This window comes from Bombyx mandarina, chromosome 20, assembly GCF_030267445.1.
Source record: "Bombyx mandarina strain Sakado chromosome 20, ASM3026744v2".
NCBI lineage: Eukaryota > Metazoa > Arthropoda > Insecta > Lepidoptera > Bombycidae > Bombyx > Bombyx mandarina.
The window spans coordinates 1,557,428-1,572,003 of NC_143226.1; the positions used below are offsets into that span (position 1 = coordinate 1,557,428).

Below are 14,576 nucleotides of genomic sequence, written 5' to 3' on the forward strand. Positions count from 1 at the left end.
TTGAATCGATATATTTTCTGAATCTATATATTGATGGATGCTAGTAGATTTTCTCGATTCATGATATTTGAGATTTGAAACGATACGCTGATATAATATCGTAGTAGATATAGATTTAAGTCAACGTTATACGGTTGGTTTTCTGATATCAATTTATAATATGATCTTAAAGTAATAAAAAGAACATGAAAATAAAAATATCAAAAAAACTTTCCTTCATGCTTTTACCAGGCTTAGGACTGGCTACATTATTTTCAGTTTTTAGTATTTTGTGTCTTAATTTAAAATTACAAAATATACCAAAAGAGTGTAGATTTCAAAAGTTTAATACAAACACAAGAAATAAACTCAATTATTTGGATTCAACTAAAAATAGAAAAATGTGTACTTTAAAAATCAATCACAAAAAACTTTTAAGTATTTATAAACACTTGTCCAAAAATTCTAGTTCAAGGTCAAAGCGCGTGAAATTAAATTCAACGATGCAAATAGGCTATACTGCATTCAAGTTAGGGTCGAAAGTTGAAACTTCTTTCCTAAATTGTATCCTGCTGATACGCTAAGAATAATCTACAGACATATGGACTTAAATATAAGGTTTACAATTGTATGGATAATGCCTGTTTCTGTTTCATTCATCACATGATATCCCTATCGTGCGCTCACTCACTCTGGCCGATTCGATACGAACCAAACGAATATTGCTGATATTCACGAATCGGTACGATATGCCGATGCGCATCACATCGAGCAATATCGTGTATCGGCTGATATCGAGATATAGATTTCGTGCGGGGCGATATCGGATTCAACGACATTGCTACGATATATAGATATTGAATCTATATACGATTTATATCACCCACTCCTACTACATCATCAACGGCATCCTAAAACTAATTTCAAAATTCGCAACTTTTCCAGCCTAGAGAGAGAGAGAGAGAGAGAGAGTATTCTTTATTGTACACCAAAAAAAACAAATGAACAGTGAGATACATTAAAAACAAAAAGTACAATTGGCGGTCTTATCGCTAAAAGCGATCTCTTCCAGACAACCATCAGGTGGACAAGAATCATTTGGAAACGAACTACGCGCGGTGTACCATTCCAGTGAAATACATATACATATATGTACACATACATATACACATACATATCTCTGTAAATATACATAAAATTAATACAAAGTATTATAATATAATAATAATTATTAGAAATAAAAAATAAATAAATTAAGTTTAAATTTTGCTTCTTTACACATAAATAAGAATAAGCAATTTACATATAAAAGATACTTAAAATACCTTTGAAACATATACAATTTAAGTAGATACCAATTTCAGAAATCTACCTTATCACATATTAAATCGGGGCCAGCCTAGGGTCAAACATCACAAAAATCGATAATATTTTTTACATAAATGTCGTTTTCTATGGGTTTTACCCTATTTATATTTATTAACATTATTGTAGAGAATTAAATATCAACAACTTTTCTATTTAAAGTTTTTTTATACCTTGAACTATTTTTGAAATAAAGGGCATAGATCTCACGGTCTGAGAATTATATCTGAGATAAACTTGTAGTCGGTAGTCCCGATCAAAAACTCGTAATACTAAGGTTATAATTTATTGCTAAATATATAAATAATTTTTTTTATTTACTTTTAGTTTAGTTTTAGTCAATGGGGAATTTAGCAGCTCCTACACTAAGAAGCGATTGCTGTCTGTTCTTAAGATAGAAGGGTTTGAAAACGTTAAATTTTGGCAAAAAATGAACATGGTCATTTCCTTAATACATTTTCTTTTTTTGGCGGAAACAATTGAAAATTTTAAAATCATTCTACGTAAATTGGTTCCCGTCAAAAATGTCAACTGTCACATTAAATCTAATTTCAACACATTATCAACTTTATGCCATAGACCTTTAGAGTAGGGACACGACATATTGTTCTATACGTACAATTGCTTATATAAATAGCACCCATTTTGAAGGCACATACATAAACATATATCTATCTCGTTCTTACTCAGCACTTTAACTCGCAGGAAAACAACATAACAGTATTTCAGTGCGTACATAAAATGAAACATGAATATACGTAAATGTCTCCGTCTCCGTCTAATGAGGCCGAAAATCCGCCATGTTTAGCGCGCCAAATGTCATTGTCACGTCAGTTCGGCCGTCTGTTTTGGGTTGTACATTATTTATTGACTTTGATATCGATTTAATATGATTGCTTATATAAAAAAAAATTATTTTATCAGCTTAAAACATACAAAAATAATAATCAAAACATATTTTATAGGATCTCAAGAAAGTCGATGCCCCAAAACTATTACCTATATACATTTAAATTCATTATGGAGCCCTCATCCGAAAAATCGGACACCATTTTTCGGTCGGAATCTATTGATCATGACACTAATCATAAATACCTCTTTAAAATATGTCATCAAAACATATTTAGACATTCTGTTTAGATATTTCAGGAAAAAGGCTACCGACAAAATCTCTTCGGAACTATTTAAATAAAATAGTTTTATTCCGCAGTGAGTAAAACACTATTGCCAACTCGTTAAATATTTAATTAAGTGATTTTAGAGAGGAAGTCGCAAGGAATGACGTTTGTAATTTTATTAACGAATAAATGTTCTGTAGGTGTTTTTTTTTTTATCAGGCGGTCCCTTGATAAGTTTAAAATTTGAATCACTCTCACTTGACATGATGAATGGTGCGGCCTGCCTTCCTTGAGGTACGCTGCGGTAGTGTGTTACGGACTTTAGAGTCAGCAAAACAATTAAAATAGATTGTAATAGTCTAAGAAAAACACGTACTCAAAATACGATAACATTCAGCATGCTAGAAATGGGCAGATGGCACTGTACTACGCCATATCTTTATGTTTTGCGGAAAACGACAACTTTATAAAATTAGTGTAGCAAATTTTAAAAATCGTCATATCGTTTACTTGGCAAATTTGAAGCACGAACTCGTCTTAGATTTCACATAATATCTAAATCACATCATCTTTGCACATAACAATATACTTACTTCCTATTAAAGTATAAATTCTACAAATACATTCACTCAACATTATTTAAAATAAAATGAGCCAAGAACGTTTATCGATAAAACCTACTAACATTAAAATCTTCTGGGCAGCACTAAAACCGCCATGTTTTGTGGCCAGATGACGTCACAGTGGCACGAATTTTTTGTTGACGTTTCATTTCCATAGGTTTCCTACTTCAGTGCTTTATGCAAAATAGAAGAAATTATATCCAAAATAAATACGTACCTTGTACCTATGTACAATCTGTTTTGTGATAAATATCTAACGAGATAACACTATTGTCACATGTAGTTTATCAGCAAATAAGAATTTAAACAAGAAGCTTACCGCGCAGTAATCTTTGAATTTCGTGTCTAAAAATCGAGAATGAGCGAACCAAGCCATATTCAAAATAAAATGGACTTCGGCTTGGCTAACGCAGGCGCACTAGGTAACATCGGGGAGGCTTCCAATGTTTCCAATTTCCGGAATCCTATAGCATCGACTTCGACCGAAGCGTACGGGCACAGTTTACCCCCTCTGCCTCCGCGACCCGAGATGGGGTATCCAACTGTTTCTCAAGGAATGACACAGCCGTACGGGGGTATGCAGTATGGGATGGGAAATTATGGTGGTTTCGGATATGGAGGATACGGCGGCGGTTATGGAATGGGAGGAATGGGTGCCATGGGCCTGAACGGTATGGCTCCTTATGGTGCGTACAACCGTTACGGATCTCCACTGGGCTATGGAGACATTGAGAGCAGGTTAGGCATTAAAATACTTTTATTATTAGAACACAACAAAGGAAATTCTCTATAAAGTAAAATTGATTGCTGCACCAAGAAATATAGATAAGAAAATGTCAAATACAAAGCTTAAAATGTTTAAATGGAAGTAAATTCTGTCTACATACTACAAGAGTAGATTCTAATCCTAGAGGAAATGATTTGACAATCTATTTTTTTCTTTGTTTTGCCTCTTCGCCTCAACTTACATACAATTACATACAATTTTTTAAACATTTTAAACATTTTGATTTGATTTATTGATTCATATTCAACAGATATATTTTACCGTGGATACTGGAAACATACACAATAGATTAGAATAAATACAGCTAAATTCCAAAACAATGGCAAACAAAATCAAATTAAATACTGTCTGAGTAACAATCAAAACTGAATCAACTGTACAATAGTCAGCATCACTAACCACTTGACTAAAGAGGGAATGTGTGTTGCTTGATTTCCAAAAATGATATGAAGCTCCTGTATGTATTTACAGATTTATTCAATTGGCAGAGGAGAATTCAAGGCCAGCTTTTGACTCAATACAGAGCTTGGTCAGTGCTGTAGGCAGTATAGCTATGATGCTGGAGAACACCTTCTTTGCTTTGACTAGCTCATTTCGTGCTATATTAGGTAAGTACAGCAACACAATTGTTTGTAAATTGAATTCAGGTGTATTTATCATGTATATATATGCAACAAGTATTTCACTGGTGTCCCAAAAAATTATCATATCCATACACTGTTACAACTAATTTTTGAAAGTATAATCTTAAAATTTACCTAAATCACAGTGTTTCAAAGAATAATGTGGTTTTTCTTGTTGTTATATATGATTATTTGATAGTGGACTATATAATATAATCTGTTTTAAAAGTAAGTTAGTGTTGATATGGATTTTCTTTCATAACTACATATTTGATTTGTTTCCTTATTGATATTTGGTTGGGATTATTGTGCCTCCCTTATGTGTATCCTTTGAGTTATCAATCGAAAACAATCATTTTTGACAGGCGTCGCTGAAAACTTTGGTAGGTTGAGAACAGTATTTGCCCAGTTCTGGTCGACATTTGCAGTAATACGAACGCTGAATTGGATTTTCAAGAAACTCCTTGTAATGCTTGGCATTAGATCTGAAACTGAATTTAAGGTAAGGTAATTTAAAATTAAAAGCCCATCTCAATCTCTGTCATACTCGATCTGTATTATAAAAAAATACAAAATTTAGCATGTTATATTCCTAATGTCCACATGATGGAACTACATAGCTAAGTCTGCAAAAAGTATATACTTTCGAAAATATCCTGTACTTTGAAAAACTTTGTACATTTAAAAAATCTAAAACCTCTGAGTACCTTGAGTTTTAAGTTGTAACAATACAACCAGAAAATATCCAAGATTTAATTGATAGGTTAGTGTTTTAAACACATTATTTCAGTGAATTTATTCTTTTTGAGTTTAGTAAATTGTTATTCTACACTCAAAATTCTGCATGTTAGGACTGAGCTTTTTTTTTATTGCTCTTGTAGGCAGACAAGTTTACAGCCCAATAAAAACTACCAGTCTCATATTATGTATTAGTACATAAAATCAAGAGCCAGTGAACAGACCTATCTTTATTATAGCAGATACGTTCCCCATAGTCTGGGTCTTTGTAAACTTGTTGTACAATGATATATAGTAATAGTTATTCAAATGATAAAATATCTTTGAGCGGTATTCCATCCAAATTCGTTCAGGTATTTTTGCATGACTAACATACATTTATACTCATACTGATAAGATTCGTATAGAAGTACGGATATCAAAAACTAGCAGGCAAAGCTAATAAAAAAAATTAAAAGAGAACACCAACTTTTACAAAATAATATACCTATATAACAATATCAATATATGTGTATAGTGGAATCTCAGATCTTCATAAAATTTAATTGGATCACATTCCCACGTGAATCAGTTTTAGCAAAGAATCATTAGATGTTCACCTGAAATAATAATGAAAAACAGTCGATTTGAGAACCTAATCATTTTTGAAGTCTGTAAAAAATAAACTAAGTTATTAATTTAAAACTTATAATACAAATTGTTACCGCAACCGCGGCTGGCATTGTGGATAGATTATTTACAAAAAAAACATATATTATTGAATTACAATATACAATTTTTTTAATCTTATCCGGTAACGCAAATAGAAAAACATTGCGATAATATTCTTATCAATTAAGAGAGAGAAGGAATCCTTGGGTCCACATGATGAAACATTATCGAGATTATTTATCGGAAACTACATTTTATTAGCTTCTAACAGATAACTCGACGAAATAAATTAATTATCTCTAAGCTTACGACAGCATGACAATATGTAGAAAAAAAATTATGATAATAATATACATATAGTCATAAAAACAGGCGAATAGTATTTTTTTTGACAACGCTACATTCGAATAATACTCTTTTTATTCTATAGCCCTTGTAGGCAGACAAAGCTTACAGCCCACCGATAGTGAGTGGTTACCGTCTCTCATGGACGTTAGGAATGCCAGAGGCAGAGCATAGCTCAAATCGGAAACGACTTGTATTTTATTTTTCTACACAAATAAATGTATCCGGAATATGATGACCATGTCCTGTGACCATATCTTTTTTTTTTTGGTCTGTGGGCCGAGCCTCGTATCAGGTCGTTTCACGGATCGTTTGGAACCTCTGGGTCTGCGGAGGGACTTCGGTTCCCTCTGTATTTTGTACCGTATGTTCCATGGGGAGTGCTCTGAGGAATTGTTCGAGATGATACCGGCATCTCGTTTTTACCATCGCACCTCCCGCCACCGGAGTAGAGTTCATCCATACTACCTGGAGCCACTGCGGTCATCCACAGTGCGTTTCCAGAGGTCTTTTTCGCCACGTACCATCCGGCTATGGAATGAGCTCCCCTCCACGGTGTTTCCCGAGCGCTATGACATGTCCTTCTTCAAACGAGGCTTGTGGAGAGTATTAAGCAGTAGGCAGCGGCTTGGCTCTGCCCCTGGCATTGCTGAAGTCCATGGGCGACGGTAACCACTCACCATCAGGTGGGCCGTATGCTCGTCTGCCTACAAGGGCAATAAAAAAATAAAAAAAAAGGTTCCCGCCCTAGGGGGCGCACGGGCTATTTGGGATTGGTCCACAGATGATGGGAGCGGACTGATGGCCTTAATATATCCTATTTATTTTTCTTCTAAATAACACGGACCTATGACGTGTTCTTTGCGAACAAATTAAAGTGTTTGTTGTCTTTTGATCACTGAGTTTCTCGCCGGATCTTCTCAGTGGGTCGCGTTTTCGATCCGGTGGTAGATTCTGCGAAGCACTGCTCTTGCTAGGGTCAGTGTTAGCAACTCTCCGGTTTAAGCCCCGTGAACTCATCTACAAACGTTAGGGTGAAGCTGAAATAGCCTCTCAAGGCTATCAGCATAGGTAGGGAAAAAAAAAGTTGTCTTTACAGTTACAGTCTGGGTTTGTGATACGCGTGTCGTATAGTAAAAAGGTCATTTTAAAGAAAAGCCGTGTCTGTATGTACGCGTAAGAAGTGAAACTTCTCTGCTAATCTAGATAGACCATAATTCAATAATTGCCATACAGGGATAACAGAATATTGCTACATAATTTTATATATAAATTTTCAAGCATAATGTTTATAATGGAAGTAAACTATGTGTTACGCATGCAGCTACATACGTCACAACTTAAAAATGTCATCTGTTTATCCAAACACGTGAAAAGAAGTCTTATCTTGAATTGTCTGTAATAATGTGTTCTCTTTTTTCGTACCTATGCTGATAGCCTTGAGAGGCTATTTCAGCTTCGCTCTAACATGTAGGTGAGCTCACGGGGCTCAAACCGGAATGTTGCTAACACTGGCCCTAGCAAGAGCAGTGCTTCGCAGAATCTACCGCCGGATCGGAAACGCGACCCACTGAGTAATGTGTGGTTTGTGTTCTTTGCAGGCGTGGGCGGAGGCGGTGGCGGCCACGCGGGTCGGAGACCAGGCCGCCGCCGAGCGAGCGCCCGGTTCGAGCTGGCCCATCCTCCTGTTCTTCGGAGTGATCGCCGCCGCCCCCTACATCGTGCTCAAAATGCTCAGCGGTCTCACGAGCACTATTAATGAGAACCGTAAGTATTGAGCAAACTTTTATGCTGGTGGTAGGACCTCTTGTGAGTCCGCACGGGTAGGTACCACCACCCCACCTATTTCTGCCGTGAAGCAGTAATGTGTTACGGTTCGAAGGATGGCCGTTGTACTTTATAATTGAGATTTAAACCTCCTGTGTAAAGGTGGTTCCGGACACCACTTAACATACGGAAGACCCCGAGCTCGTTCTCACAGAGAACGCTACTGTCCATTCCCTGGTGGAATCCTTTAATCGTATTTTACGACACCCACAAGAAGAAGAGGGGAGTTGCCTATCTAGCTAGGCAGACAGACACAGCCGTGTGGTCATTTTGAGAAACAATAACTATTCTGTTCCCTATAATAATATTTAGTTTTATTTTATATGAATCACATGTTTTTTCATCATCTAAGTTTACAGATTAACAATTTTTTTTTAAATTGTTTACAATATATTCTTTTCTATTGTTAGCTGACCGAATGAAACGGCTTGTGAACGGTAAGTATCATTGGCAATAGATGAATTGTGTAGATTTGTGTCGGCTACAGTACGGAAGTTTTTACAATTTTTAAGCTATTGTATAGCTTTTATCGCGGGCATTGAGGGCGGCGACTGAATCAAGAAATTCCGTAACGAAAATAAAGCCTAACACCCCCCCACTTCGTCTACGATGTAGCTCGCGTTCAACACTTTCACACGTTGCTCTTGTGTAGTGTTTGTGAACAAGCGCGCGGCGTGACGTCGCACTGCATGCGCATCATGAAAAGTTTGCACATCTCTCTCTCGCGCGGTCTAGCTTATGAATGTGAAGGGGACAGATAATGTTTTGCTTTTGTTAATGTTTATAAATATAGCGTGGTCTTGTTATTGTTTTAATTTTAAATTATTACTGTCTAATTATAATTGCATAAGTTGATAAAAATGCTATTCAATAGCTTCACCGCGGCAGTCCCCGAGTGCCACACGTGTTTTTTATTTATTAATAAGAAATAGACATACTAGTAAATTTATAATATATTTTCATTGAATACCAACTTCATTAAACGTTGAATCGATAGTGTGGTTAACTTAAAGAAGTATAATTTTTCAAGTGTCTCGCTCTCTCCGCGGTCTATTCGTTAAAGTTAGAAAGGGACGCCTTCAGATTTAATTCAGACAGACAGATACTTCTTATTAGAAAACAAGGCAGGTCTTTTCGTAAAGAAGTAACTTATGAATAAAGTGAAAATAATAACATTTCATTCCCGATCCTGCGGACAGAATGGAAAGCAGTCGACGTCGCCCCAAACACGTCATCTCGGATCCTCCCGATCCACTAACGGTGCTTTTAGGTACTTCAAGCACCGGTCACCGTTCTCGTCGAACCCGTCGCTTGCGACGAAGGGCTCGTAAGGCGAGTAAATTAACTCTCAGACACAGCCCACTGAGTTTCTCGCCGGATCTTCTCAGTGGGTCGCGTTTCCGATCCGGTGGTAGATCCTGCGAAGCACGGCTCTTGCTAGGGTTCGTGTTAGCAACATCGTCAGGTTGAGCCCCGTGAGCTCACCTACTAAAGTTAGGGTTACGCTGACATAGCCTCTCAAGGCTATCAGCTTAGGTAGGAAAAAAAAAAAAAAAATTACATTTTATAAAAATATTATTTCTTTTGAATAGAAATAATAAAAAAAAGCATTTTTTAGAAATAATCAATTGCTCTGTTATAAACAAAATGTTTATTTTTTTGCGATTTAAAGTGAGAATAACTGTAAAGAAATAGTGTTTAATATAATTAATTTCTATATTTGATTATTTCAATAGAAATCCATAAAATTACGCACCATTATGTTTATGTACCTACCATGTTATGCGATTTTCGATTTTATTAGTAACGCCTTAAGTGCGAAACGCGGTTTAATAAGTCTCATTTGTATCCCCCTATCGTTGGGCTAAGAGACACCTAGACTTATCCATCATTCAGAGTCAGTAATTACAATTTGATTTAATCTAGGAAAGAAATGAATATATATCTAAAACTAGCTGACCCGGCAGACTTTGTAGTGCCTCAATCGATAAATAAAAGACCTAAGCTTTTGTATAAAATAAACTTAAAACAAACAAAAGGAATCCGTCCGACGGGGGACACATCAAAAGAACACAACAAAATAGTTATTTTTATTAAATTTCGAGCATTTTCATATTTATCAACCCTTTAAACTAACGACTAACGAACAACAATTCATTTTTATATATATATAGATGTTCTACCAGTGACCTATAAAACACTTTTATAGTCGCCTTTAGACAAAAAACAGTTCGGCTATTTTAATGTAACTAAAAAAAAATCTATCATCGCTTCGCAGTGAACGATCCGAACACGTGGCAGGATCCACTCCGCGCTATAGCCCAATACGATTTCCAAGCGACGCGCGTCGGAGAGCTCAGTTTCCGCGCCAATCAGCTGCTCTCCATCGCGCCGCAACACCTCCAAACACACTTGTGGAACACCGGCTGGCTAATGGCGACGACCGATCGGAAGGAGATCGGACTCGTGCCTTTAAATTACATTAAGATTATGAAGACGCCAACGGACAGTGAATCGAAAACGGACGTTGACCCAAACGAGTTTGATAAGTTCTTCAAGAAGGACTAACCTCTTGCTGCGTACAGCGGAAGCGAAGAATCACTTCGGGTAGGTAAAGTAAGGTAAATAGTAAGATAGTTTTATTCGTTCTACCTGAATATATTTTATCTTCTACCAATTGTTAGAGTTCATTATACATGTATATAAAGGAAAACTTAAAAATTAATTTAAACTACTTTTAGCGGTTTCATCTCGTGTTTACTATTTCCGACGAGTGATTAATCGTGGATATTGATGCATGGATGCAGACTACCGTCTAATCGTCTATAAAAAAAATACCGTAAAACCACCAATGTTAATATGATTTTTTCTTAATGTACACACAGAACATTAAATTTCGGTACTTTGGGGAATTCCCCGCTTGCCGATTATCATTGTGGCTGCGATTGTTAAGCCTGCAATAGTACATGTTGGCCGAGCGTCGCCGAGGAACGCCAATACCAACGTATAGACAGTATATATTATTATGCATTGTCTTGCCATCGCTCGGTGTCGCTTGCCTGGTTAGCCGAGTAGTCATATCAAGCGCCAACATGTATAGAACTGATTTGGCGTAGCTTGTCACAACGTGCGGGTTGCTCGCGACCACTTGCCGCACTTCGGAGCGTCGTTGGTTGGTTTCTGTGCGCAAATCATGTGCGCACTTGGCCAATAGTGCCCACATGTTTGTCAGACGTCAGTGCGCTATTACGCGGTTGGCGTCGGTCGTGTGTACGCGTACACAATTTCACTTTCAACAGGCAGAGCCCAACGTGTGGGCATCTCTTCAAAATTCGTCTATATTGGCCATTTGGATTGGTTTTCGATAAACTTGCCGAACGTGTAGGCAGTAAGTAGCACTTGCCCTGTATTAATTTACCTACGCTCGCGTTGGCCTAAGCTCGACCAACATGTATTGCAGGTTTTAGTAATTTAATTTAGTCACCCACCTGGTTTTCGTTTATCTTTGTAATAAATTTGTAATCTATTATTAATAATTTAGAGTTTTGACAGTTGGACTCTGTTAAACAGATCGAATTTTAAGATATGATTCCCAACTTGCAGACTGTCGCACCGTAGCTAGCTGACAACCGAGAGTGCTAGTTCGGAAACTTACCTTAACGTATTAGAAGTAACATAATATGAAATGAGATGTCACGACGTTTATGGGTTTAAAAAACCCACGATCTGTTTCGCTGTTTGTAATAATAATTGTTTTATGCATTTACAAAATGAACTTATAACATAATATAATTGTAATATAAATAAGCAATTTTGAAACTTATATGTAAATATTGAGAGGTGAAAGGCTATTCGGTTAAAGAGACGTTTTTGCAATTTTAAAGTTAAATATTTAGGAATAATACCATAACAAAAAAAACTTTTTCAACTATTTCAATGGGGTACACTTAATTTAAGTTATTCAATTAAGAATATCGAATTGTCGATCACTACATAGTATAAAACAAAGTCGCTTTCTCTGTCCCTATATATGTCTGTCCCTATGTATGCTTAAATCTTTAAAACTACGCAACGGATTTTGATGCGGTTTTTTTTAATAGCTAGAGTGATTGAAGAGGAAGGTTTATATGTATGATAACATCCTTTAGATAGTGAAGAAATCAATAATAAATTACAGTTTCCGAAGCGAAGCGAAGGCGGGTCGCTAGTACCAAATAAAACGGACTTTAATTACCAATTAAATGCCGGGTATTAAGCGAAATGTCGCTTAAATCAAATAGTCTTATACCACTCGATGTCTAATACACATACATAATAATAAATAAATATTTACTAACAATCACGCCACGTTAACTGGTCCCGTGGTAAGTTCGTAAAGAACTTGTGTTACAGGTGACGGAAATAAATGTAAGATTTTTATTATACACATACATATTATATTTAATATACATCCACAACCCTGGAAATGACATTTATATTTATCATACAAATATCTTCCCTTGGCGGGATTCGAACCCGCAACCCCCTTGTGTAGTGACCATGTCACTTACCACTACACCAGACGGCCGATCACTATCAGACATGTATCACTAGTGGTAGGATGTATTGAGTTCGATAAGAAAGGCGGTCTATTTCAGTGGTGGACCAACCACTCTTTCGTTGGAAAAGTGAGACAGCAATTATTTAATATTATAGTTGAGATTTCGACGAAACAAACATATAATTTCCACGAGGACGATCATTTAAAACCCAACTATTTTTACAAGATGACTAAATATTTATTAATTTTGATATCCAAACGCAGTGCTGGTTGTTTTGTTGCGTATTATGTAATGGTGTTTTTTTTTTTGATAATTAAGGTCTGTTAATTGAAGGGATCAATGTTTGATTATAGCTAAGGAACGAACACTTATTTTAATATTTCCTCAGCTTGTATTGTACATTAAGTATTGTTCTAGTCATGAGTTGCTACACAACAGCTGTGAAGTCAATCGGGGAGTCCGATAAATAAACAAAAGTTAGTTGAAACAAAAAATGGTGGTTCGAACACGTTAGGCAATAGTATCATAATGCAGTGTAAGGCAACCTTGTCAACCAAAAGAGCCAAATATGGCTAACACACAATTGAAATTTATTCAGAAAGCAACTTTTTTTTTAACATGTATTTTTACATATAGCCTTGTGTATTTTCTTCGTATCTTACAAGGCAAGATATTAAGTAACTAGCTTTTGTCCGCGACTCCGTCCGCGCGGAATAGTTACTTTGGCATAACGCAAAATTTTACCCCCACTTCATTTACGTAGAAAGTGAAAATATTTTTGAATTATAGAATGTTAAGGAGCTATTTAAACCCCTATTTTGAAACATTCTTTATTGGTGCTCCACTTGTATTGGTTTTACCGTGATGTTACATAGCCTATAGCCTTCCTCAATAAATGGGTTATCTAACACTGAAATAATTTTTCAAATCGGGCCAGTAGTTCCTGAGATTAGCGCGTTCAAACAAACAAACTCTTCAGCTTTATAATATTAGTTTAGATAGTAGTATCCGTGACTGAAAATTTTGTGGAAGAGTCGAGGAGTCACAGCCGCGGATTGCCGACCATTGTTTTAATGAGAAAACAAGTTTAAAACAAACGATAACGTTTTGAAGTACTTGTTCCCATTCGCTACAACTGTTTAATTGGGAATCATTTTCAATTCTACAAATCAATATAGTGAATTGACAAGAGACCTGTGTGCTTAGTGCGAGTTTTGTAACGTTCTCACTAGCGAGCCAGTTTGCTCAAATTTGTATGCAATTGGAACAGCGCCCCTAGCGGCAAATGTACTCGGTGTTATTTTGTGAGTGCGAGTTCATATTAACGTTGTGATCTCGTAACCGAGTAATTTTACCGAAATGAGTACTACGAATGACATTTGTGCGAGTGCGTGTTACAAATTAGTGGATTTTAACGTTTCGATCGAGTATTTCTTTAGTAGTTTTATTTTTCCAACTAGAGAGGCAAAAATATCATGCCATAGAACCAAATTTTTTTTTATGAAAAATGATAATATGGAGTGAAATGGATTTGATTAATTTGAAGCATTAATCAATTGGCATGGAATGAAATGAAATGAGATCAGATAATATGGGATAAAATATAATCTCTGCAAAATGCTGATTATATACTGAGATTTTTTTCAGTGGACCTTTTCGAAGACTTCGAGAAGCTACGTCCAGCGGTTTTGTTTAATTTTTTTTTAATTTTCGCACTTTCACAGATACTAAACAGTTAATAAACCCACGTTACTTTGTTATTGCACAGATGGGTGGACGAGCTCCCGGCCCACCTAATCTTAAGTGGTTACCGGAGCCCATAGACATCTACAACGCAAATGCCGCCTCCCACCTTGAGATATTAGTTCTAAGGTCTCAGTATAGTTACAACGGTTGTCCCACCCTTCAAACCGAAACGCATTACTGCTTCACGGCAAAAATAGGCAGGGTGGTGATACCTACCCATGCGGACTCACAAG

The 14,576-nt window shown here is 36.3% G+C and overlaps 1 protein-coding gene across 6 annotated transcripts; it reads left to right on the forward strand.

Annotated features, from left to right (window-relative positions):
* Positions 1–3,254: 3,254 nt before the first annotated feature.
* Positions 3,255–12,522, forward strand: Pex13 (peroxisomal biogenesis factor 13). Of its 6 annotated transcripts, none has more exons than XR_016324842.1 (7): positions 3,444–3,823; positions 4,344–4,480; positions 4,861–4,997; positions 7,831–7,996; positions 8,467–8,493; positions 10,335–10,677; positions 11,660–12,522. XR_016324842.1 is itself a non-coding variant. In XM_089736140.1 (7 exons), exons 1-6 carry the CDS (start codon positions 3,444–3,446, stop codon positions 10,622–10,624), a joined length of 1,137 nt encoding a protein of 378 aa, XP_089592266.1. In that variant the 3' UTR covers positions 10,625–10,663; positions 11,660–12,522. The 6 variants fall into 6 exon arrangements, 4 of the variants coding, with proteins under 4 accessions (XP_028032878.2, XP_089592267.1, XP_089592266.1 ...); XM_089736140.1 differs by having other exon boundaries at positions 10,335–10,663; XM_089736141.1 differs by lacking the exon at positions 8,467–8,493 and having other exon boundaries at positions 3,434–3,823; positions 10,335–10,663.
* The last annotated feature ends 2,054 nt before the right edge of the window (positions 12,523–14,576 follow it).